Source organism: Hoplias malabaricus, chromosome 1, assembly GCF_029633855.1.
Source record: "Hoplias malabaricus isolate fHopMal1 chromosome 1, fHopMal1.hap1, whole genome shotgun sequence".
Lineage (NCBI taxonomy): Eukaryota > Metazoa > Chordata > Actinopteri > Characiformes > Erythrinidae > Hoplias > Hoplias malabaricus.
Window position 1 is genome coordinate 73,577,801 of NC_089800.1, and position 23,351 is coordinate 73,601,151.

General features: G+C 39.5%; 1 protein-coding gene across 10 annotated transcripts in view; it reads left to right on the forward strand.

The window, feature by feature from the left end:
* Positions 1-23,351, forward strand: part of gphna (gephyrin a) — a 127,900-nt gene that overhangs the window by 62,203 nt on the left and 42,346 nt on the right. For 6 of the 10 annotated variants that reach the window (XM_066673343.1, XM_066673360.1, XM_066673373.1 and 3 more), the window contains exons 6-9: positions 951-1,017; positions 7,853-8,125; positions 9,175-9,291; positions 12,868-12,999. In XM_066673343.1, the coding sequence (XP_066529440.1) occupies positions 951-1,017; positions 7,853-8,125; positions 9,175-9,291; positions 12,868-12,999 (589 nt within the window). The remainder of the gene's footprint in view (positions 1-950; positions 1,018-7,852; positions 8,126-9,174; positions 9,292-12,867; positions 13,000-23,351) is intronic. The other 4 variants (XM_066673380.1, XM_066673393.1, XM_066673392.1 and 1 more) reach the window with 1 other exon arrangement.

Here is a 23,351-nt window from a genome sequence, read left to right on the forward strand (position 1 = left end):
CCTTATAAGTATTTACAAACAGACAGAGCATTTTGTTTTAAAATATTGCCCACTCTTTTTTATTTTACATTTTCTCTGCCATAATGACTGATATATTAAAATCTGTGGTTTACAACAAACAATTGTTTTCTTCCTATGGAGTGTCTATACTATCTAAACTTTGTATAAATGTCATAAAAGGTCCCCAAATTTTCTCAAAAATACTTTGCTTATTTTTCAGTATTTGTGTTATTCTTTCTACTGGGAGAATTAGCAACATTTGTCTTCTCCAATGTGAAATATTTGGTCTGTGGGTTTTTTCCCAAAACAATGCTATTAATTTATTTGCATTTTGAAAAATAAGGTCGAAATGTAACACTTAATTTTTTTTTTAACGCAAATTAATCACTTCCTCCCATAATTCACTCTTTTTAGTGTAGTGACCCATTATTGACTTTATCTTGGGATGTAAACACAGCGTCGTTACAGTTGAGTTCCGAAGGTAGATTACATTTTATTTATGCTGAAATATGTATTAGATATCATAATTAACTCTCAATCTTACACTTATTCCTCCTCATGCTCTTTCCTTTCTCTGTCTCTCTCTCTCTCTCTTACACACACACACACACACACACACACACGTTAGATTTGCTATACTTCTGAGGATCTGCCATAGAAATAATGACTACCTAACCTTTACCATAACCTCTGTAAAAAAAAATTATTTCACTTTTTTAGTTTTTCACATTCAAGTACCAGCTTCTGTACAATAATTTATTTATATATTTTGCTTCTGTCAGCATGGGGCCCCACATGATTATGTAATTGACTAGCCAAAAAAAATAGTAGGTAGCATTAAAAGTGTGGGAGTTGTGAAAAATTGAGTTTGAACACCTTTAGCCTAGACAAAAGGTTTGATCACAATGTATCCTTTCAGTGCTAATCTGACTTCTCATTCCCCCTCCTAGACCTGTGTGTGGAATCAGAGGCAAAACCCTCATCATTAATCTGCCTGGTAGCAAGAAAGGCTCACAGGTAAGTCAGACCATCTTTGTTTGTTTGCTAGTGGTACACCAATGAATGTCAAGAAAAACGTTTTGTTAAATTGATCTCATTAACTTTTAACTAGTGTTAAACCAGGCACACAAAGTGTGATTTTAGCCCGTTTTTAACCCTGGTGTAATCATAGCCAGTGTAATTTCAGGATTGGTTCAAATTTTAGCTTGAGTGTGAGATGGAAAGCAATGTACGATTAACTGTTCAAATTACTTCAGCGTGAGCAGTCGTATGACCGGATGGATTTCTAACATGTTACAAGTTTTTGTAGCTTGTACCTGATAAATAATTCAAACTGGTTTTTGAAAAAAATGTTGTTTGTCTATTGATATGTTTCCTGAAATACATAAAAAGCTTATATTATACCCACACAGAAAACAATGTTTTTTTAGAAGCAAAGCACCTTATTCTACTGCCTTGTAACTCACTCACTCACTCAATCATTTAGCAAAGTGCTCCACAAGAGGGTGCTGTTCCCATGTATGTCCCTGTGAAATTTTAAACAATTTCATTATGCTTGACTCTTAAGGAATATGGCCTGACTTACACTACTCAAAATACTGTGAATTAGTGAATATTTATTTAGATATTTTGCTGCTTTAAAACATTCTAAATATCAACATATAGCAATCAATCATAACATTATGACCAGCTCCTTTTTTTTCTACACTCACTGTGCATTCATGTTCCACCTACCATACAGGGGCAGTGACACTGAGGTCCCCAGCATTACTGCTGTGTCTGATCCAGACGTACCATCACAACACACAAACACACCACAACCACATCAGTGTCACTGCAGCGTTATGAATGATCCATCACCCAAATCATACCTGCTCTGCGGGGGTCCTGACCACAGAAGAACAAGGTGTAAGGGGGGAGATAAAGTATACAGAGCAACAAATGGACAATGGTCTGTATTTATAAAACTACAAAGTGCTCCTGTGTGGTCAGTGGAGCTGAGAGAATGGACAGTGAGTGTAGAAACAAGGAGGTGGTCATAATTCCCCTAACGATACTGGCAATAGCACCCTTTTCCTGCATTGATTCAGCCTCTTGCCTTGGTGATATACATCTTCTCCCTCTATCGCTTTCTCATAGCTTGCCTACACACACACTCATACACACTCCCCACACATTCACTGTGTTAACATTGTGGCCAATCCTATTACGGCTTCTCTGTGGGGGGAGCGCTTGCAATAGGGCCATGGCATTAATCTCCATTACCCATCAACCCTGGTCGACATAGCGCTCTGCTATTCACCGCTGCTTTGAAGTCCCCAATCCGTCCCGATAAGGGGATTAAACCTTGAGGAACCCCTTTATGATCACTCTAGCTCCTTCAAACACCCCTCCTTCACACCATCCCTAAGTAAAAGACCCTCTCCAACACCCCGCTCTCCACAGCCAAAGCGCATTCCTCCCAATCTTGCCTCCTCTCCAGAGAAAAATGTGCTAGGATGCACTTGGTCCAAAGGCTAAGAGGAAGGGAAAAAAAAGCACAGACTGCACTTCAGGGAGGAGGGGTGGGTGATACCATGGGCTTACTTTTTGATCGAGTGTCACTGAAGCCTAATATCCAAGTCCTGATACTGATTCCCAGGCTTCAGCAAAAAAATAAAAATAAGTAAATAAATAAAATGTATACATTATAAACTAAACTATGGAGCCTATGCTCGTATGCCATTGCTGTCTAAAGAAAACATGCATCTCCATTTTTGTCGATTTTAATGTACTACATCATTTGATACTTTGAGCGGCTGTATTAATTATGTGATGAAATGCCCACAAATCACATGGAATAAAATCTTTTTACACTGATTTCCATTGAAATTTGAAAGTGTTTGGGTTTTTATTCTTTCTCCTATAACGTTACTACTCTGGGGATTCATGTTTTACTTTAGACAGTGACAATATGCATATTCTATGATATGTAAATGTAAAAACGATTAGAAAGACACCAAATAATCTCAGAGATAAACATGTAGTCGATAAAATGTCATGGTTTAACCATTGTTTACAGCAAGTTTAGATTATAGTGATTATATCATACGCTAAACTGTCTGTTTAGTGTGTAAATTCTGTCTAAGTTAAAAGTGAGTATTTTGGAGTATGACTCGAGCCGTCCTGCAGAGCTGGTGAACAATAGCTGAACACAGTCACAAAAACCACACAGACACAGCACTTTCCAGTTGTTTTTTCCTTGCAACTTTCTTTTCTTTACAAATTAGAAAGTGGATAACGGGTCCACTGCTCCATACCTCTTTAATTTGTCATGCGAACGAAAACTGAAACTGCACTAAGCACTGAATTTGTTGCTAGGTTGCAGGCATTTTGCGGAGTAATACCAGAAGAGCTTTGGTCAGAGTGACATCATTTTAATTATCGTGCGATAATGGCACTCTTGGAACACTCTTAATGCCACACTGCAGGGATAGAATTAACTGTGGTATATACAATACTAATCCAAGCTTTCCCAAAGGCTAAGTATGGAACAGAATTGAATAGAGAATACAGACTGATCCCAAGACCTGAATGATTGATGATGACTGATGAAAGATGGAAAAATATGGAGACTAGCATTTGACTGAACTTAAATTAGTAAATATGTTACTAAAGTGCAAAGAGTGCCTTTAGCATTAAGCTTTTTTATATAGAAACACAGGATTTAGTAGATGGTCGAATGCATTTTAAAATCTAAGGCTCAGGGCAGTCCACACAGAGCTGTGACAGTCTTGGTGGAGTGACTGAGTGAATGGAACATGTTCTCCGTTGGGTTCCGCAGCCACTCTTTCAGAGTAAAAGGTACTGACATGTGGCTGTCCACATGGTTTTAGGTTGATGGAAGCTTCCTGAACTCACCACTTTAATCACATGTTCTAATACACACACATTTGTTGGTTCTGCTATACTTGTGAGGACCCTCCATTAAAATAATGATTACTGTAGAAAACGCTACACCTGCAACTAACCCTTTCACACTTTTAGTTCACATTAAAGTACCAGTTTGTGTGTTTTAAAAGGAAAAGGGGAAAAAAAAATAGAAATTGTAAGGACCACTGAAATGTCATCACAATTCCCCAAAATGTGAGATACTCCTATCCTTGCTAGGGCCTCTAGTCCTCATAAATATATAAAAACATGTCCCCACACCCACATGATTGTACATTTTTAGACACTGTCAGAGTGTGTGGTCAAGCAAATATCAGTTATTTATATTTAAATGTATGTTTCTTTATGTAAATACTGATACGGTTACTAGGCAGCAGTTAGAGACCATCATTCATTTGTTTCACTTAGATTTTCTTGAAATATTCAGTTATACAGAATTCTCAGCAACTAAATATAATTATTTCAGTATTCAGTGCAGAGGTACCACTCTTTCCTTTATAACAACTTCAGTTCTTTCCAAGAAACATTATTTAATCTTGAATAATCTGAGGATTTGTTCCCTCACCTTCAGGCATTCAGTCTCAGAAGTTGGTTATGTTTGCCTCTTTCACACATGAGCTCTGGAGAATTTCTGGAGTATCGGGTCCAGAGGTGTCTCAAAGTGTCCGTTTACACATAACGCTCAAAGCGTCAGGTTTCCTGCGTCAGGGTCGCTCTCACAGTGGAAGTTGAAACAGGCGTTGACTCTGACTTTTCACTAAGGCACAAGGACGATATAGTCTGTGTAAGGTCCAGGATGGATATTATGCGTAGTCGTGTTCACACGTACAGCTCCTCCGGGGAAACTGCGGAACATTTTTGGATTACCATGCTTGTGTGAAAGGGGCAATTTTCTGCATCTCTTTCTCTTTTTTTCCCTCTTTTCGTCCTGCAGAGGCCCTAAAACTCTATCACATAAATGCTATTGCAATTCAGACAGAATAGTGCCTGGAAAATTGCTGGATGATTGTTTATTTTGAACCAAACTGTCTGTAATATAAGGATTTTAATGTAATTGTGATCTTAGAAAATTAAATTAAATAATAGCCCTTTCAGGTTAAATAAATAATGAAATTAGAAGCATGTAATTTGCCAGAATGGTTACTTTGTCAGCCCTGATATTGCTAGCCTTGTTATCTTACATAGTACAGATATTCCTGAAAACACGCATGCACATGCGTACATGATGAAAACTGTGTACTGTCCTGTCACACTGTTGAGCATGTCCATCACTAAGTGGCATGCTTATGCTCATGGCCAAGTGCCCCCTCTTCCCCCCTGCCTCCTTCCCTACATACACACAGTCACCATGGTTTAAGGGGACATTACATAGATGTCCATTCGTTTTGTGGAGAATTACAATAACCTTGACTGTAACCTATTACCCTAATTCACCTTTATTATAAATATAATGGGTTGCATAATGGGGACATGATTTTTGTGCTCATAATAACAAGACGTCCCCACAATGTGAGTGTGAAAACAAATTTTGGTCCCCACAATGTAACAAACACAACCTTACATTTTTGTCCCTTACTTCTTTGCACTAAACATGTAGAAAAATGGGACATGCTGCCATCCAGCCACCGGACATAGATTAGCCTATGGATGTTTAGCACCATCTCACATCAATCTTCTCCCACACACTCGCACACAATAAGTCACTTGGAACGCTTCAAGACTGAACCTGAGGTGAAGAACATGTCAACGTTCCTCTTTGCCAACGTTCCCTTTCTATCCTGTTCATCCGGACTATTAATGTGTCTTGTCAGAATGGATTACGCAAGGTGCCTTAAAGTGATTGAGTTAGGCCACCTGTGTTAGCCAGGCACACGCCTCTTATCACACATTAGCCTCGCTAGAATGGAGGCTGTCCAACCACATTAAAACTTCCATTAAATTGGTGTCACTAGGTTGTGCTATGTGTCATCCCACTATGGCTTGTGGAGGAGATATTAGGCATTCATGAGTGTGTTCCAAATGGTGCCAAAAGCCCTGCTGTATTCCTCCAAAGTAAGCTCTTCAGTGACATAAACGACAGGCAGCCCTATTGGGCAAGAACCTTCATAAATGTTGCACTGAGCTATTCAGCCTGCTGCTTTACATTCAGTTTTGTTGGCAGTGTCACCTTGGACTCTGCAAGGGGAGCTGTGCACATTGGCCGTAGCTCAGAATACTGTGATGGTTCGGTATGAAAACACATACATTACACACCTTGTAGCTTCATTAGAGAAGTGAAGAAAGGCCATTAAAAATGAACGACAGTGACAGTGGGGAACTACTGTTCTCTCTGGTTTGTTAACCTTCAGAAGCTCCCGGTCTGTTTGAGGAGAACTGTTTGTACATATTCACTTTTTGAATTACAACAGAAACTTATTTGTAACCCGAGTGATTTAGTTTTGTAACACTTTCACTCTGTTTACTTTCATGCAGTTAGCGCTCTCCCGAATATTGAGTCAGTTCCATGCTACATAATCCGATACAGCAAAAATAAGTCAATATTACTCACCTATGAAGGAGGAATAGAGCAATATCCTCATCTCGGTTTGTGCTTTTTAATGTCTGGAGGTCAAACAAACCATTCGTCTTTGCGTTGACCACGGTGTGTCTACACATTGATTTATTGGTAGCCTCCACCATGAAAAATTGATTCATCACTGAAGATGCCATTCTGATTGATTCCATAACTGTCCGGCACAACACCATTGCAGCCTTTGGCAATGCTGACATGGTGTTATGGGCAGTCGTTGTAATAGGCAGTCCTACTTCATGCAGACGTCTGCCAATGGTGCTGGCACTGCTTATTTAATGAGATATTTTGCTTGCAAAGAATGCTACCAACATATGAGATGCCAACAAGGGATGACCTTTATAGTCAGCCAGGTACTGCATTAAGGCCCATCCTTGCCAAGATCTCATGCACAGCCGAGCTTGAATCCTGAATCATTCATATGTCGCATAAATTCAAACCTACCCACCCACAGTTTCATTCCTGTCAGTTGATTTTTTGGTTGTTGTTGTTGGCATATGCTAGTGCATTATGGCGAACTCATTGTTTCTACACTCACTGTCCATTCTTTGAGATTCACTAACCACACAGGAACATTTTGTAGTGTTATAATTGCAGAATATAGTCCATTTGTTTCTCTGTATATTTTATTTTATATATCTCCTTTCACCCTTTTCTTCAATGGTCAGGACCACCACAGAGCAGGTATGATCTGGGAGGTGGTGAGGTGTTAGTGAGTGATGTGCTGGTAAGAGTGGATCAGACACAGCTGTACTGCTGGAGTTTTTAAACACAGTGTTAAGTTACTGTTCTCTCTAGTAGACCCACCTACCTCGTGGTCCACCTTGTTGATGTAAAGTCAGAGACAGTAATTCACCTGTTGCTGCATAGTGTGTGTTGATCCATTAGTCCTTCAGGAGACACAGGACACTGTTGGCTGCTTCCAGAAGTGACAGTGAGGTCTTTAAACACTCCAGCAGCACTGCTGTGTCTGACCCACTAGTAAGAGCAACACTAACACCACCACCACCATTTTCGCTGTCACTGCAGGACTGAGAATGATCCTGACCATAGATAAACACAGTGAAAGGGGGCAAACAATGTATGCAGGGGCTCCTGAAAAAGAATGCAGAACCACAGATGGACTAGTCTGTGATTGTAGAAGTACAAAATGTTCCTGTATGGTCAGTGGAGCTGAGAGAATGGACAGTGAGTGTAGGAGGTGGGCATAATGTTGATGTTGATCAGTGTATGGGTTTTTTGGTAAAAAAAAAAATGTTTTATGACACGAACAGCATAACAAGCCTAGATTTCTCAGCTATTCAGAATCTATTACCATTGAACTAAATGTGCAGTATGGTTTTATTTCTTCAGGAGTGCTTCCAGTTCATCCTGCCGGCTCTGCCTCATGCCATTGACCTGCTGCGGGACGCTGTGGTGAAAGTGAAGGAGGTCCACGATGCTTTGGAAGACCTGCCATCGCCTCCTCCGCCTCTGTCCCCTCCTCCAGTTACCAGCCCTCACAAGCAGACCGAGGACAAGGGCGTCCAGTGTGAGGAGGAAGAGGAGGAGAAGAAGGATAGTGGTGTAGCCTCCACCGAGGACAGTGGCTCCTCGCACATCACAGCAGCCGCCATCGCCGCAAAGGTGTGAGCAGTAATGCTAATCGTGATATTATGTACCTCCAGAGGCCCTCTAGCAAAGTGGATGATCGATGCTTTTATGTCTATTTATTTTTAAAGGATTTATTTATAATATATATATAGACACACACTTTTATGTATTTGTTTAACTACTATTAAAACATTTATTCATTCATTGTCTGTAACCCTTATCTAGTGCAGGGTGGCGGTGGGTCCGGAGACTACCCACACTCTGGAGGTGGCCAGCTTTTAAAATTGGTGCATAATACATATAGTTTGCAAGCTTTTCCCACACAAACATTATTAATTTATCTAATTACTTATAGATTTAAAAACTATTGCACCCACATACTAATAAATTATATAAATACTTTTATTTTGAAGGCTTTTTCCACTCAAATACAACTTTATCTTGGAATTTAACTCCATTAGGTCTCAAACATATATTTCAGAAAAAAGGACATGTCTATATTATGGCCCAAAAACCACTTTGTAATTTGACATGTTTGATATAGGGCTGGACGATACAGCCAAAACCGATATCGCAATATATTTCTTAATTCAATACAGTATAATTCCAATATCGCTATCAACAACATAAAAGCCACAGAAAAACTGCCAATTTCAAACAAGAAACTTGAGATCACTATCAAACATAAACCCACTGGCTTTGTCAAATTAGTAATAACTAACATTAAAATTGAGCGCAATGAACAGACGGCAGCACCCTGTAATGACCATCAGTCAGTGACTGAAGCTGTAAATGTTGAAAATGTGTTTAAAAATCATATCATAGTCATTGAAAAATGTTATATTGTGATATATATTAATATTAACTTATTGTCCAGCCCTATGTGGAAGTCATTGCTATACATTTCTCCACTGAAAATATTTGTATAAAATGTTACACTTTATGTTAAATGTTAGCCACCTGCAGCAGCTGCCCATGATCAGTTTGCTTCTCTACAGTTAGCTAAAGCATTACCCCCATCATCCCTTCATGTGTTCCAACATGTGTTTATATATGTTGACATGTCCCACGTTCATCATCAGAGTATGAAGTCCCATTCCACTCACGCTGTTGTCATGGCCAAAGGTGGGCAGCCATTGACTGGCTGTATTCCTTCCACCACCCTCCCCTCTCATTTCACCTGCTCCTGTAGCGACAAGGTAGGTGACTCCCGTTCACCCTTTCATCCATACACCCTTCATACTTGTGCAGGTGTAGTCTCTTTAAAGGAACATTTTGTAGTATTTTTACATTAATATTATAACTTCAAAGGACTGTGACGCTCCTCTGGCCTGTAATTGGCAGATTAGTGCCTCTCTCGCTGCTCTGCAACTTGAGAATCACGGTGCGGGGATCTCTCACGAGAACTGCATAATGCTTTACGGCACATAGCTCACAGGTGTTTAGCTCGCTACAAGAAGATACTAGCTTGGCTTTCCTGGTACGGATATTATGGCACAGGCTAGAGAGAGCGAGAGAAAGAGAGAATATTCGACAGACTTGACTCAGTGGAGGGAGCTGAGAGACATGACACAAGGCTGGTGCCTTCTCCTTGGTGGACTAGTGAGTAATGACATGATGTGTCTTGATGTGTTGCTGTGTTCATGAGAAAGTTTTGTTGACAAAAGTGTTGTAATCCGGTTTTTGAGAGTTACTGATAAGTGAGCCGGGATTTGTGGCTGCTACCTTTAGCTTAATTAGTAAGCTTTTTAGCATTAGACATCGATTCTGGTAATAAGAGCTTTCCAGTTACACTTTATGCTTGTAATAACATGGGTCCAGGGTATATTATGAGCAATATATAGCTTTTATCATTTAGGCAACATCATTTTATTCGATCACACACATGTGGCAGCACGGTGGTGCAGCAGGTAGTGTCGCAGTCACACAGCTCCAGGTGACTGTCTGTGGTGTGTTCTCCCCGTGTCTGCGTGGGTTTCCTCTCACGGTTCAAAAAACACACGTTGGTAGGTGGATTGGCAACTCAAAAGTGTCTGTAGGTGTGAGTGTGTGTTGCCCTGCGAAGGACTGGCGCCAGGGTGTGTTCCTGCCTTGAACTGCATATGCAGCACAGAGCCCCGGACTGACCCCGCGACCACAGATTTTTAAATGACTCTCCCCTTTTTTTTCTTCAGATATTTCTTTATTATGAAACACATATGTAAACATTTTGGATGGAAGCCCACTTTGTGTGTGTGTGTGTGTGAGACTTCATTGAGAGATTTCATGACAGTACTGTAAACATTAATTACACTCAGAAACAGGTAAGGGGAGTCCATGAGACACAACGCCAATCCTTTCATAGTATTCCTTTAAGGAAAGGCCATGTTTTAAAACCCTAACCTTTTTTATTCATGCTGAAATATATGTTAAATATAATTACTATCTCTCACCTTACACTTCCTCCTCTCTAGCTCTTTATCAAACACACGTGTACGTACCAGCAGGCACACGCAATACACAAACATACACACAGTGAGCTCCTGTTTCGTCTTTAATTATTTTATTAATTCATTCATTTATTTATTTTGAGCCATGAAATGCGTTGTATTTTTTAATCGATAGACACTACTAATACTTATTATTAAATTGAAGTTGTGTTGATCATATATTGATTCTTTATTTTACATGCAATTATCTATTATTTAAAACATCGGGCTTAAGAAGGACAATGTGATTGTGATTAAAAAATTGTGGAAATCTTTTTTTTTTTTTTTTTTATCAATCAACAGCCCTAATCTTTAACAATGCCACCCTTGCACAACGTTCTACAAAGCTGGGAAGTTAAATGCTAGCATGGGCTTCCTCTGACACAGGTACTACATCTTTTCAGTTGGCCCATGAAACAACATATTTAGACAGCACATTAGCTAGCATCATTAGGAAAGAAAGTTGCAGAAGATTTTGGCCTTAATCACCGCAGAAATTAGGTCATCATACAAAGTCCTGCTTTTGGAAGAAAATGATTAGATCGCATTACATTTGCACCATATTTGTTCAGCCTCATTTCCATTGTCTTATAAAGCTCCTGTCCTGAATATTAAGCATAGTCAGTATCTCTCTTATTAGCCAGCTTTACATAGCGATTACGCAAACGTTAGCCAGCACAGAGTTGCGTGCTGTCCACTGGGACTGTTCTTAACATGGCTCTCCTGGGATGGCCTAGGTGGAAGCAAGTGTTATTATTAGTGCCGTGTATGCTAGCATGCTAGGTAATTAAAGCAGTTTTAGAGCCTCTCTTTCCTGTGAGGCCTTACATTAGCCCCAATGTTACTTAGTGTTATGCTGAGCCTCTGCACGGCTGTGGAAGATCCCTGTGCTCCTGGCTCTTCAGCCCACCACACACCCTTTTAATCCCACTTTGCTTCTCCCAGACAGCACTACATATTGTGTGCCAGATAGAAACCACAGCTCACTCTTGTGCATGTGTACTTAGAGAAAGGTTACGTGGTGTTTCTTTGCAGCATTTCAGATTCAGTGTCTCATTAGGCAGTAATTAATATGTTCAAACCAATAGAGTTTCTGAGAGCCAGATTCTAATGCTTTAGAAATTAAACTAATGCAGGAGAAATGATTAAAATGCAAATTAGAAATAGAAATAACCAACATTTTATTTGTGTTTGATTACTTTTATACAATAATTATATATTTTTTAAATAGATTTTTTTAGATACAAAGAATCTCATGGAATTGTCACTCATTCACTCACTCATCTACATACACACTAAAGGTTTAGAATTGCACTATTTATCACATATCCACTCACATTTAGTTACTGCTCCATAAGGGGGTACTACAGTGCTTTGCAACAGTGACACTGTACTTCTTTCACACTTGGTGAAGACCAATTTATCCTTCTGCATCGAATCTATGCCATAAGCAACGTAGCCTATGTACCACATAACCACGTACATTATGCCATAGTCTGATGCGCACCTCTCCAGTAACAGTAACTAACTTTTAGTAAAAGTAACTTCAAGTGCTGTCAAATTTAATGCATTATTGCTGTTGTGTTCAGAAGGTAAATGACATTTTATTCATGCTGAATTATGTACAAAATATCATAATTATCTATTACTCATAAACCCTGCCCTTTAAAAAAAAAAAAAAAAAAAAATTCTCGCTACTGAGCTCGGGCCCTGTTTTGACTGGAGGGTGGGATCTAGTCTGCCATTGGCTGCTGGAGATGAGCACCGTCCACAGTGTACATTCTACATGTGCTGCTGCATCAGCAGAATCCCACGAGTTTTATCTCTCCCTCACATGCATTTCATTTAATTTATTGGTTAGGGATTCTGCGTTTTGGTTCTCGAAACTTTCGGCGCCACTTTGATGCCATAGAGCTCTCCCTGAATTGTTACTCAGCAAATTTAAGAGATTCTAATACAAAAGTAATCAAAACTACCCTGGGATATTATAGTAAAGTATTTTTGTCATGCTTATCACACTGATACATTTCCCTCCCAAAAACGCAAAGAAATGCTAACATTTTAACTTTACTGTTGTGATTACATTGTCTAATTGATTGACATTGCTAATGTAGATATAAATCCTTTGTGTTAATCCAAATATATTGCAATAACAATGTGATTAAATGTGATTTTAAAAAAATATATATGTAAGCACTCACAATGGCACAAGACAGTTGCCCAGGCTATAGCGTAGACCTGCAGTATATTTTCTCACTGATCTGGCTTGTACAGTGTAATTTAATTTTGTTATTCTTTTATTCCTAGATTCCAGACTCCATTATTTCGAGGGGAGTTCAAGTGTTACCAAGAGATACGGCCTCTCTCAGCACCACGCCCTCTGAGTCTCCACGCGCTCAGCAGTCCCGCCTCTCCACTGCCTCCTGCCCCACCCCCAAAGTAAGACCCCCCCTCTTTTTTTGACACCGATTGCTCACTTTCCTCCTCTGGCTCCTCTATTTGTCACTCCACATTTACCACATTTACCGCATCTGCTGTGACTTACTGTGCTCTCCATCTGCCGCCAACACATCGGCTGCCTCGACACTGCCTGCATTCCATCCCAGATAGCAGCGGTTGTCATTGGGCCTTCTGTGAAATGGGGGAGTGGCATCCGTCAGGCAGGCGTGGCTTCTGTGTCGTTTCTTTACCTGTTTTTATTCATCCTTTGCTGTTGATAATTTCTATTTTTAAACATGACTGATAGGACTAGCCCAGTGAAGTGCCAGAATGCCTTTTTCTTCTCATTTTAACCTCTCTTAATTTTCTCCTGCTAACAGGTTTCTAGATTTTTAAGGATGTGATTTATTTCTTTATTTATTTATTAATTCTTCCTCCTCCATTCCATCTTTGTTTAGTCCACTTACCTCATGTACCACTTTCACACTTTCATATCATTTTGCTCTGGTAGCCAGGGCTTGATGTGTCAAGCATGATTCTGGCAGAGTAATTCTAGCGTGTTAAATGCCATTGTTTTCAGTGTTGTTTGTTTACAAGCTTGACATGGTACAAATAGAGGAACCGTTTTTGGTGCCATATAGAACTCTTTTCTAAAAGGTGAAGTACAGAACCATTTATAGCACATGCTCCAATCTGAACAATCATTTCATGATGCAAACAACCCTTTAATCATGCAAAAGAACACTTGTAGTGTCTATTGTAGAAATAATGTGCCCTAGCATACCCATATTACTCTGTGGTGTTTGATAAATACTCCCATGAGGTAGTGTCTCAGTTTCCTATAGTGGTGCCTGATATAGTGAGCGATGGAGGGAATAGTGAGTATGCACCCATTTCAAACGTACCACTGTTTTAATTTTTGAATTTTGTAAACCTCACTTCTCAGTTATTCCCATTCTGAGGCTTCATTTAATAATAACCAACATCTCATTCCGATACTTGAAAAATTATAAACTATAAAGAAATGTAAGTCAATTTGCAGAAAGTCGTAATATAAAAATTGAAAGTTTGACCCATGCATAAGGAATTGGTGACATCCTGTGGTCAAACAGTGTATTGCTGCTAAATGCACAAACCATCCTTACACGTACCAATAAGTTTACATAAATTACGTTCATAATAGTCCACTAAATCATGAAAATCATTTATAGCTAAGCATTTGATGTGTTTATCAATGTATTTGTTTATACCCAAAGTAAAGAGTTTGGCTAACATTGTTTACTGCTGCTGATGCATGTTGCCACTCAACAAACCTTTTATAAGAAAATGTGTTGAGGAAACAGTTTTTTTTATTTTCATAGTCTTTATTATTATTATTATTATTATTATTATTATTATTATTTTGCCTTATTCACACATGGAGTGACTCCAGACAGTCCACACAGTGTTTTGTAAGTGATGCCCCTGGCGTTCAACAGCAGATATCTCTTCCTCCGTAAATGTCTGCTTCTTAACAGCTACACATCCATTTAGACCCATGACATTGACTTATCTTCTGACTGTGTAAGAACTGACAAAAATGCACATTTTTGTATTTCCTACCCGCTTCCCAAAGTTACATAGTGCTGATCCCAGAGTAGTCACAACAGAGACTCTGTTCTCTCTATTACAGGTCAGTGGAGCGTCACAGTGATTTTGAAGCTCTGATTTTAATGTAAAAATATTACCTATTGTTGCTTTAATGATGAAAGCCGTTTCCTGTGATTCTTCTTTATGTCATGAAACAGCCGTTATTTTTTTTTTACATGCAGTGGCCTGGAGATGGCAGTGAATCTGTACTAAAAAAGTTTTAAAACATGACTGTCCTCGTGTGGGGGACCTACTCTATACAATATAAACCGGTTCATACAGGGACGACAAAGCAATTTGATTCCTAACCTCATGTGAATGGCACATTATAGACAAATGGTGAAAATAATAATAAAAAAAAATATTTTTTGCTAAATTTTGATAGCCAAAATTCTTTCTATTGTATAATCACCATGTAGTTCATAATGAAGTGGCAAAAGCATCCACATTTACATCTCTCTCTCTCTGTATCTGAGACTCATACAACTCTGAATAAGAGCTGCAGAGCCTAGAAAATGAGACCATCTGTTGTCCTCTTGTGGCCAAAATTTATAATACAACCCTGCAGACCAGTGCTTAAATGTATGAAGGCAGTGGCTGAGAAAAATATAGCCATAACTGTAATCCTCTCACCTGTTTCCTGGCAGTATTTCTGTGCGGAGCTCTCCATAAAGATCTGCTAGCGGATGGGCCAGAGAGACAGATAGTGTTCGGCTGAACTCTAATAGATTTGACTTGAGCTATAATTGTGACCCTTGGCTTTGCTCTGATTCTGCTGAGTGCAGCCACTTTGACAGGAGCATAGCCCCCCAGTTCCACTGAGTGAGTAATAATGTGTGTGTGTGTGTGTGTGTGTGTGTGTGTGTGCGTGAGCGGGTATGCTTCTATTACCCACTGGGACTTTGAATGTAGACCATGGCTATGGATTTTTTTTTTTAAAAGAAACACTAAATGTCCAAAACATATTTGGGCACCTCTTCTAATAAATGGCGATGTAGCCATTGAAGACACAGGCTTTTCCATTTCAGCTGTTCACCCATGTGTAATCTTCATAGAATGACATTGACCAATACATTCTGGAGCAGCGGCACATGAGCATTAAATCACCATGGCCAATGCCGAGCATCTGGTAGTGTGGTATTAAGCCCTGCTCATCAAGCATTGAGTTGTGGAGCACTTGACTTGGAGTGATGGAGCTCCATCCAATGACTATATGAAAAGTGTGTGTGTGGATTAATATGCAGAGCATGGAGTGTGTGAGTGGAAAAGAAAAGGAAAAGATCTGTGTATATTTGCAAATAAAGGGGCAACCATCTGTCACATACAGAACACACACATACACAGCAAAGTCTATCTATCCATGGTTGCATAAGGTAGTGTGTGTCTGTGGTAGAAGCATCCACTTTGAACTCTCTCTCTCTCTCACTCTCTCTCTCTCTCTCTCACACACACACTCTCTATCTCTCTCATATACTACTGCAAATCACCCTTCATTATTCATTATTACTTTTGTGTCCATTAAGAATACTGATTTATTTAAATATGTCCATCAGACACTTATACAGGAGACTCAACTATTAAAGGGGAATTCTGGGGAACTACTGTTTGTTTTCATTCAGAAGCTCTGTATCTTTTAAGGTGGGATGGTATGTCTGAGTAAGAAATGGGCCATAATGTGTAGGTGGCTGAAGATGAACTCTTCCATGAGTTTATATTCACTGTTTGAATTACCAAAGAAGTCATTTGTAACTCTAGGTGTTTAATTTTGTAGCACTTTAGATCAGTGTTTACTTTCATGCAGTTAGGGGTCTTCCTTATTTGGGGTGAGTTCCACCTTAAATAATGTGTAATAATCAAAATAATCTATATTTCAGCATTCTTGTCAACATTCTGAGGTCTCTCCACTGTCCAAACGCCTCCAGATTCCTGTTTCTCGTGGCTCAGTCAGTAAAGCACAGGGAGAGAACCCATCAGCCAACTCAGGCTGAGGCCCTTAGTTTTTTTTCCCTCGTTTACAGAGCCAGGGATATGTACAAACGTAGGAGCTTTTTTCAGCGTGCTAAAAGACTGGAAAGCAGTCTTTAAATGTTTTAATCACACTTTTTTGTTTTACTGGTTTTGGTGTATCCAGCATTTATTCAACCAATTACAGTTTGGCTTTGTCATATTTCTCCTTCAACAGTTGAGTCCTTCTGGGTCTTTCACCAGAAGCGACGGATGATGTGATCAGACACCAATGTACCTTGGTCTTGGAGTTCAGCTTGGCTCTATCTTGCCGTTCGTACTATCCTCCTCTTCACTCTGGGGTTAATATTCTTCTTGCAGCTGCGTCCAGAGAGGTTGGCTACGGTCCAGCAGACTTTAAACTTCTTAATAGTATTTGCAGTTTGTAGTCACAGGAACATCAAGCTGCTTGGAGATGGTCTTATAGCCTTTACGTTTAACATGCTTTTCCTCAGACAGCTCTCTTCTCTGCTTTCTCTGGTCCGTGTGAAGACTGATGACGTAATACTAATTAAAGAAAACAGTTTGGAATATTACTGTAATTTTTTTTTTCTTTCTTATATTTCTAGGGCTACCAACAATTCTGCCCAGGCCATTGTAGAATATCTTTGTTGAATCTTCAAGGATTTATCTCTTATTACGCTTGCTTTTCAATATCCACATTTGTATCCACATCCAATACTTCTGGCATGGGGAGTGATGTTTGTGAGCATCCAACATCCAAGTATCTAAACTAAAAACACAAGCTCCTAACCTCACAAATTCTCTTGTTTCTGAATGTGATCAGACGTTTAAATAAGTGTTTCAACATCCAGTCTAAAGGCTTCCCAGAAGAGAAGTGATTGTAGAAGAGAAGGAGAAGTAGTTTTAAAAGGTGCTCGGGTGTGGAGCTGTCTGGAGCAGGCCATATGGATAACTGCAGTTTAGACGTAGCAATCTACTAACTGACCTTAGCTTAAAGGAACACCATGTAATATTTTCACTCTTAAATTACGTCAAAATTATTGTGATGCTTCAGTGAGCTGTAATAGGGTGAATAGTGCCTCTATCTTTCCTGATTTGGGCTCACCATGGCAGAAACTGCACTATGTAAATTTTGGAAGAGGGTAGGAAACCAGCTCCCCTTCCTCCCTTGCCATACTGATTCCAGTACAGTGCTCTAAATATTAATTACACTAGGTGGAGCCCCAGGGGCGAAATTATCCCCAAGAATTGAACAAATCAAAGCATGTTTTGCTGCGCTTTACCCTCGATGGAACTCATAACGAATGCAGTGACAAATTAATTCATCTCATTTGCCATTTTCAAATTCTCATTGAATAAAAAAACTAAGTGCTGGTGAATGTTTGAATTTTCAATTTTAATTATATAATACGCTATTAAACATTGTTTGTTCAAACAATGCTAATCAGTTTTCAAAACTTTCTTGATTCAATCAGATTGTTGTAAATCCCTGACATCATTTTGTTTTTTCGTTACATCTCAGAGTTTCTCTCTCTCTCTCTCACACACACATGCGCACACAACATTGAACCTTATGCTATCATATGATCTGTCCAGCTCTGGTGTTCTTTTTCCCTATCTTCAGTTTCTTCTCCTGACTGGGTTCCTAAGCTCACCAGTAACTAGAGAATGACGCTATAAACACAATAGAGACTCCATACTTACAGACCAATGCAGATGCATGCACGTGCGCGCACACACACACACACACACACACACACACACACACACACACACACACACACACACACACACACACACACACAGGCCGATCCATGTCAATGTGCATAATCTAGGTTTCTTCATGCACCAAATTTAGCTCCAGCCACTCTTCACTCATCCACCGCCTTGCTCACATCTCTTTCCTCCTACTCGCTCTCTCTCTCTCTTTCTCTCTGATTTATGCTCTTTTTTTCTCTCACTCCCTCACTTTCTCTCTTTGCCCCTCCTCATTCTCTCTCTTTGGCGTTCTCTGGTTTCTCTCCTTCTCTCTAACTCTCTTTCTTTTGCTCTGCCTCTTTTATTCTTCTTTTCTCCCCTATTCTGTTTCTTGCTCTTTCACTCACTCTCTCTCTTCCTCACTCTTACATGTGTGTTTGTGCATGTCAGTGTGTGTGGGCGAGAGGCATCTCTTCTCTTTGAATCAGGATAAAACATGGTAAGCGCTAGCTTGTTCCTATCAAGACAGCTATTTTCTGCCACATTGTTTTTGTTTTGACTGGTTTATTGGCTGTGGTTTACTGCACGTGTCTGTGTTGTGTCTGAGTTTGCATGAGTGGGAGAGTAGGTGTAATGTCTGTCTTTGGCTGGTGTGAAGAGTGGAGTGGATGCTCCCTGCTGACTGAGAGGGGATCCTTGGTCGTATGTGTGCGTAAAATTATTATTATTATTATTTTATCCCCCTGAACTTGCAGGTTCTCACTTCAATTCCTTATTCTTGTGTCTGTATATAATTCATAGAAGACTGATAAGACATGACATTTATATAAACATTACACGACAACCGACATGAACCATAATAGTTCTGAACCAAAACCTATATATTAACCCTTTAAGCAGATTCTTTTCACTGTGAGTGGTGTGATCCAAAATGGTGCATGTGATATGAAAATGACAAGCGAGAAGAACATATTCACTGCAATTAAATAAATAAAAACCTCTGCAAAGGCATTTGCATCGATTTTCGTTCTGTGGTTTAGATGTTTTAAAGATGGTGACTTTGATGTTTGCATTTGGGAACATATGAGCTTATTAATACATCGTTTTTTTATTTTTTAATACTCCACAAGTGGCTGTAAAATGACAAAAGAGCAGGAGAATGTTTACAACGTATTTGTACACCTAATAAACATCCCTAAATTGCAATGGCCTGCAAAGTCACGTCACAAAAACTGTTACAAAACAAACGAAAGGCGAGAACGCAACATAAATACAGACATTACGACAGAACTACAAACATGAGGACAGAACTACAGACATTAAAACACAACAGCATTAATCGAAATGCTGCATTGGAGAGGCGCACACACCGGAAATGGTCTGGGGGAAGAAGCTGTGGAGGTGACGAGTGTCTGACACTTCAGAGCTCTCAGTCTCGGTCTCCGCTGGGAAGGAAACTGCTGGATCTTCCTCATCATAGATGGGTAAATATCTTTGAGGGTAGAGAGGCAGCACCTGCACATCACACTGTTTGCTGCAGCTTGCACGTGGTGTGTGAAGATGCAGAGACAAACCAGAAGAAATATGTAGTGTAAATTCAGTATTGGAAGATATATTTATTACATAACATGTTATAATAGGGCAGCACTGTGGCGCAACAGGCAGTGTCACTGTCACGCAGCTCCTGGGGTTGTGGGTTCAAACCTCGTCTTGGGTTTCTGTCTGTGAGGAGTTTGTTGTGTTCTCCCTGCTTCTGTGTGTGTTTCCTGCGGGTGCTCTGTTCTTCTTCCACAGTCCAAAACCACCGTTAGATGGTAGATTGGCACCTAAAAAATGTCCATAGCTGTGTGTGATGCCCTGCGATAGACCGGATGTGTTATTCGCCTTTCAGCCAGTGATTCTGGGCAGGCCTTGGACCCACCATGACCCTGAACAAGCTGAAGTGGTGATAGAAAATGAATGAATGAATTTATCATAATGAAGTAAAATGCACCAGCAAAAAAAAAAGTATTATTACTTCATATAAATGTAATAGAAAATGACATAATGGGAAGTGACTACATGCAGTGTAGTCACTGCCCATTATGTGCAGTGATATATGTATATGCAGTGACTACACACTGGTTGGTTTAAATGTTTTTGTTTTTTTTTCTTTTAAATAGAAGTAGCAGTGTAGCAAGAATGGAAGAATTTTATTTCTTAAAAGGGTAGTTGCTAGTATTATTTCCCAGAGTCATTGCTGTAACCCAACATGTAACTGAGTGATAATCAGAGACCATTCAAATCTGAAGTATACTTCTAAATAGCAGTTGATACCAGTTATTTATTAAGTAGACTGAATAAAAGGAATTTGCAGATTGCATTGTGGAAATAAGTGAACGACAAGGAAGGGACGACTTGGAGAAACTTGATCAAAGAGGAGAAAATCAAACAGCGACATGAGATGACAGATAAATGATTAATAACTGAGTCGGATTGAAAGGATGATGCGGACACTGAGAGATGCTGCATTTTCGAGCAGATAATGTAAGAGAGGGTGTCATGGAATGAACAGAATTTTAGAGCGAGAGACATGAGCCTTCGCTCCACTGCCTCTGAGTCAGACTATGTGTAGAGGAAATGATGGTCAACTTGTGTGGATGCTTGGGGGGGAGGCAGTGTGTGTGTGTGTGTGTGTGTGTGTGTTCGTTCATGTTCATTGGGCCTTATTTGTGGCATGTGCAGCCACTGGTGCAGGAGTGGAAGAGAGGTGGGCCAGGACTTGCCCCAAGGGGGGCTTTTAGATCTGCACATGTTTGGATGAAAAGGGGTAGCAGAGCAGCAGATATTGTATAAAAGAAAGGGAGCGAGAGGAGTGGAAAAGATAGAAAACCCTTCGTCCACAAATGCTAATGTTGCTACAGACTAATGCAAGGTTATATATATATATATATATATATATATATATATATATATAAAACTATTTGAAGATATTAATACACTACATTCACAATCTCTAACATCAAAATCACCACCTGTAAATCATTGTAAACGTAAAAATTGTAAACCAGAACTCACATGTCCTTTTGGATACAATATTATCCACAAGAACAGAACCAACAATTTGATGACAAATAAATTCTTCTCGGGGCGGCACAGTGGTGCAGCAGGTAGTGTCGCAGTCACACAGCTCTAGGGACCTGGAGGTTGTGGGTTCAAGTCCTGCTCCGGGTGACTGTCTGTGAGGAGTTTGGTGTGTTCTCCCTGTGTCTGCATGGGTTTCCTCCGGGTGCTCCGGTTTCCTCCCATAGTCCAAAAACACACGTTGGTAGGTGGATTGGCGACTCAAAAGTGTCCGTAGGTGTGAGTGATTTTGTGTCACCCTGGGAAGGGTGTATTCCTGCCTTGCGCCCAATGATTCCAGGTAGGCTCTGGACCCACCACGACCCTGAATTGGAAAAGCAGTTACAGATAATGTAACAGAGATGTTTGAGTTATATTTCTGCATCAGAACAGAACACTTTGAAACGTATTTGTACTCCTAATATGAATCAACTTAATCAAAACGTTCTTTATTTGATCAAATAGTCGTCTATCCTTAGCATTCTACCGTCTTAGTTACATCTTACAGTCTCACACACAACGTACAACGACGCTTGACAGCGCATCATATAATATGGTTTGTCCATTTTCTGTAGTTCTGTTTTCTACAAGGTTCATTTGTGTTTCCTGATCTGTTTGACAAAAATGAATGTGTACATTTTGAACTGCAATTATTTTTTTCACACACACAGAAAAAAACTTTTAAACTTTACACCTAATAATTTGTAGCATTTGCTTCAAATAGTACACAAAAATATTGGTAATCTTCTGTCTGTGCCCATTGCAGGCTCTTCTGGTTTACACCCTTACATTGTTAAGTACCGATTCTATATAAACAGAAACCATCTTGAACATTATGAATGTTTGGATTACTTGTCTCTCCCTGTCTGTAGCTTATATAACAGATTGCCTAATGGTTAATCCTGCCAAATTGTAATAAGCGTTACTAAGAATTGTGATTTGTGATTCACTGAAACCTCAGGTGACAACTTTAAATTAACTAGATATTGCAGTTGATGGAATATTTTATTATCTAAAATATTTACTATTCAAACTATGTTGTGTTGCCCCTTTACTTTAAATGTTGGGTTTGGTCCATATAGGTCATAGTACTGTTAATCAGTCTAAAGATGTTATTGTATTGTATATGATACTGTTTTATGTTTCGTCGCTGTCCAATTAATAAAGTTTCTCCATTTCTTTTTAGTTAACTACATCATTTGAACACAGCAGCTGTCCATCTCACACTGTGCAAATTTCTTGAAAAATGGACCAATAGAAATGCTCCAAAATTACTCAGAATAAAATCTTTTTACATTTACTTCCATTGAAGTAATTAAGAGGGGTTTTTCCTCCTTCACTAAAGTTATTATTTTGGGAGATACAGGTTTTTCATTGAACAGCGGCAGTATATAGGTTGGTGAAATTAAGGTTTTATTCATTTATGTTGGTTTTCCTATTTATGTTGGTTTTGCGTCTGATTTAAATTTCATGCGAGTTGTGTCTCGAGTCCAGGTGTAAGTCATGTCAAAATAAGTTCAAGTGGAGTCACGTTTGACACTCAGCACATTTGGGTGTTCTTTTCAATGTTGCTAAAATAAGATTTGTAGCTTGAGTAGTGAAGGGTAAAGGCAAACCAATCGAAAGCACATGACTCACGCTCGTGCGTGTGTATGACTTTGAGTGTAGGAAACGAGCATTGATTTGTTGGGTCGCTGATGAATGCAGGAGTAATAGAAGGTCAGCTGGAGGAGATGATGTGTGCCCTTACTGTTGCCATGGTGATCACTGGATGGCCCATCATTGGATCTGACTGCTGTGTGACACTTGGGGATGAAACACATATTGTGCCTGGCAGCTCTCTCTAACATATTGCTGGGATGTGTGTGTGTGTGTGTGTGTGTGAGAGAGAGAGAGAGAGAGAGACTTGTATATGAATTTTACATATCTGTGTATTAAAGGCGTTTGTGTAGTTT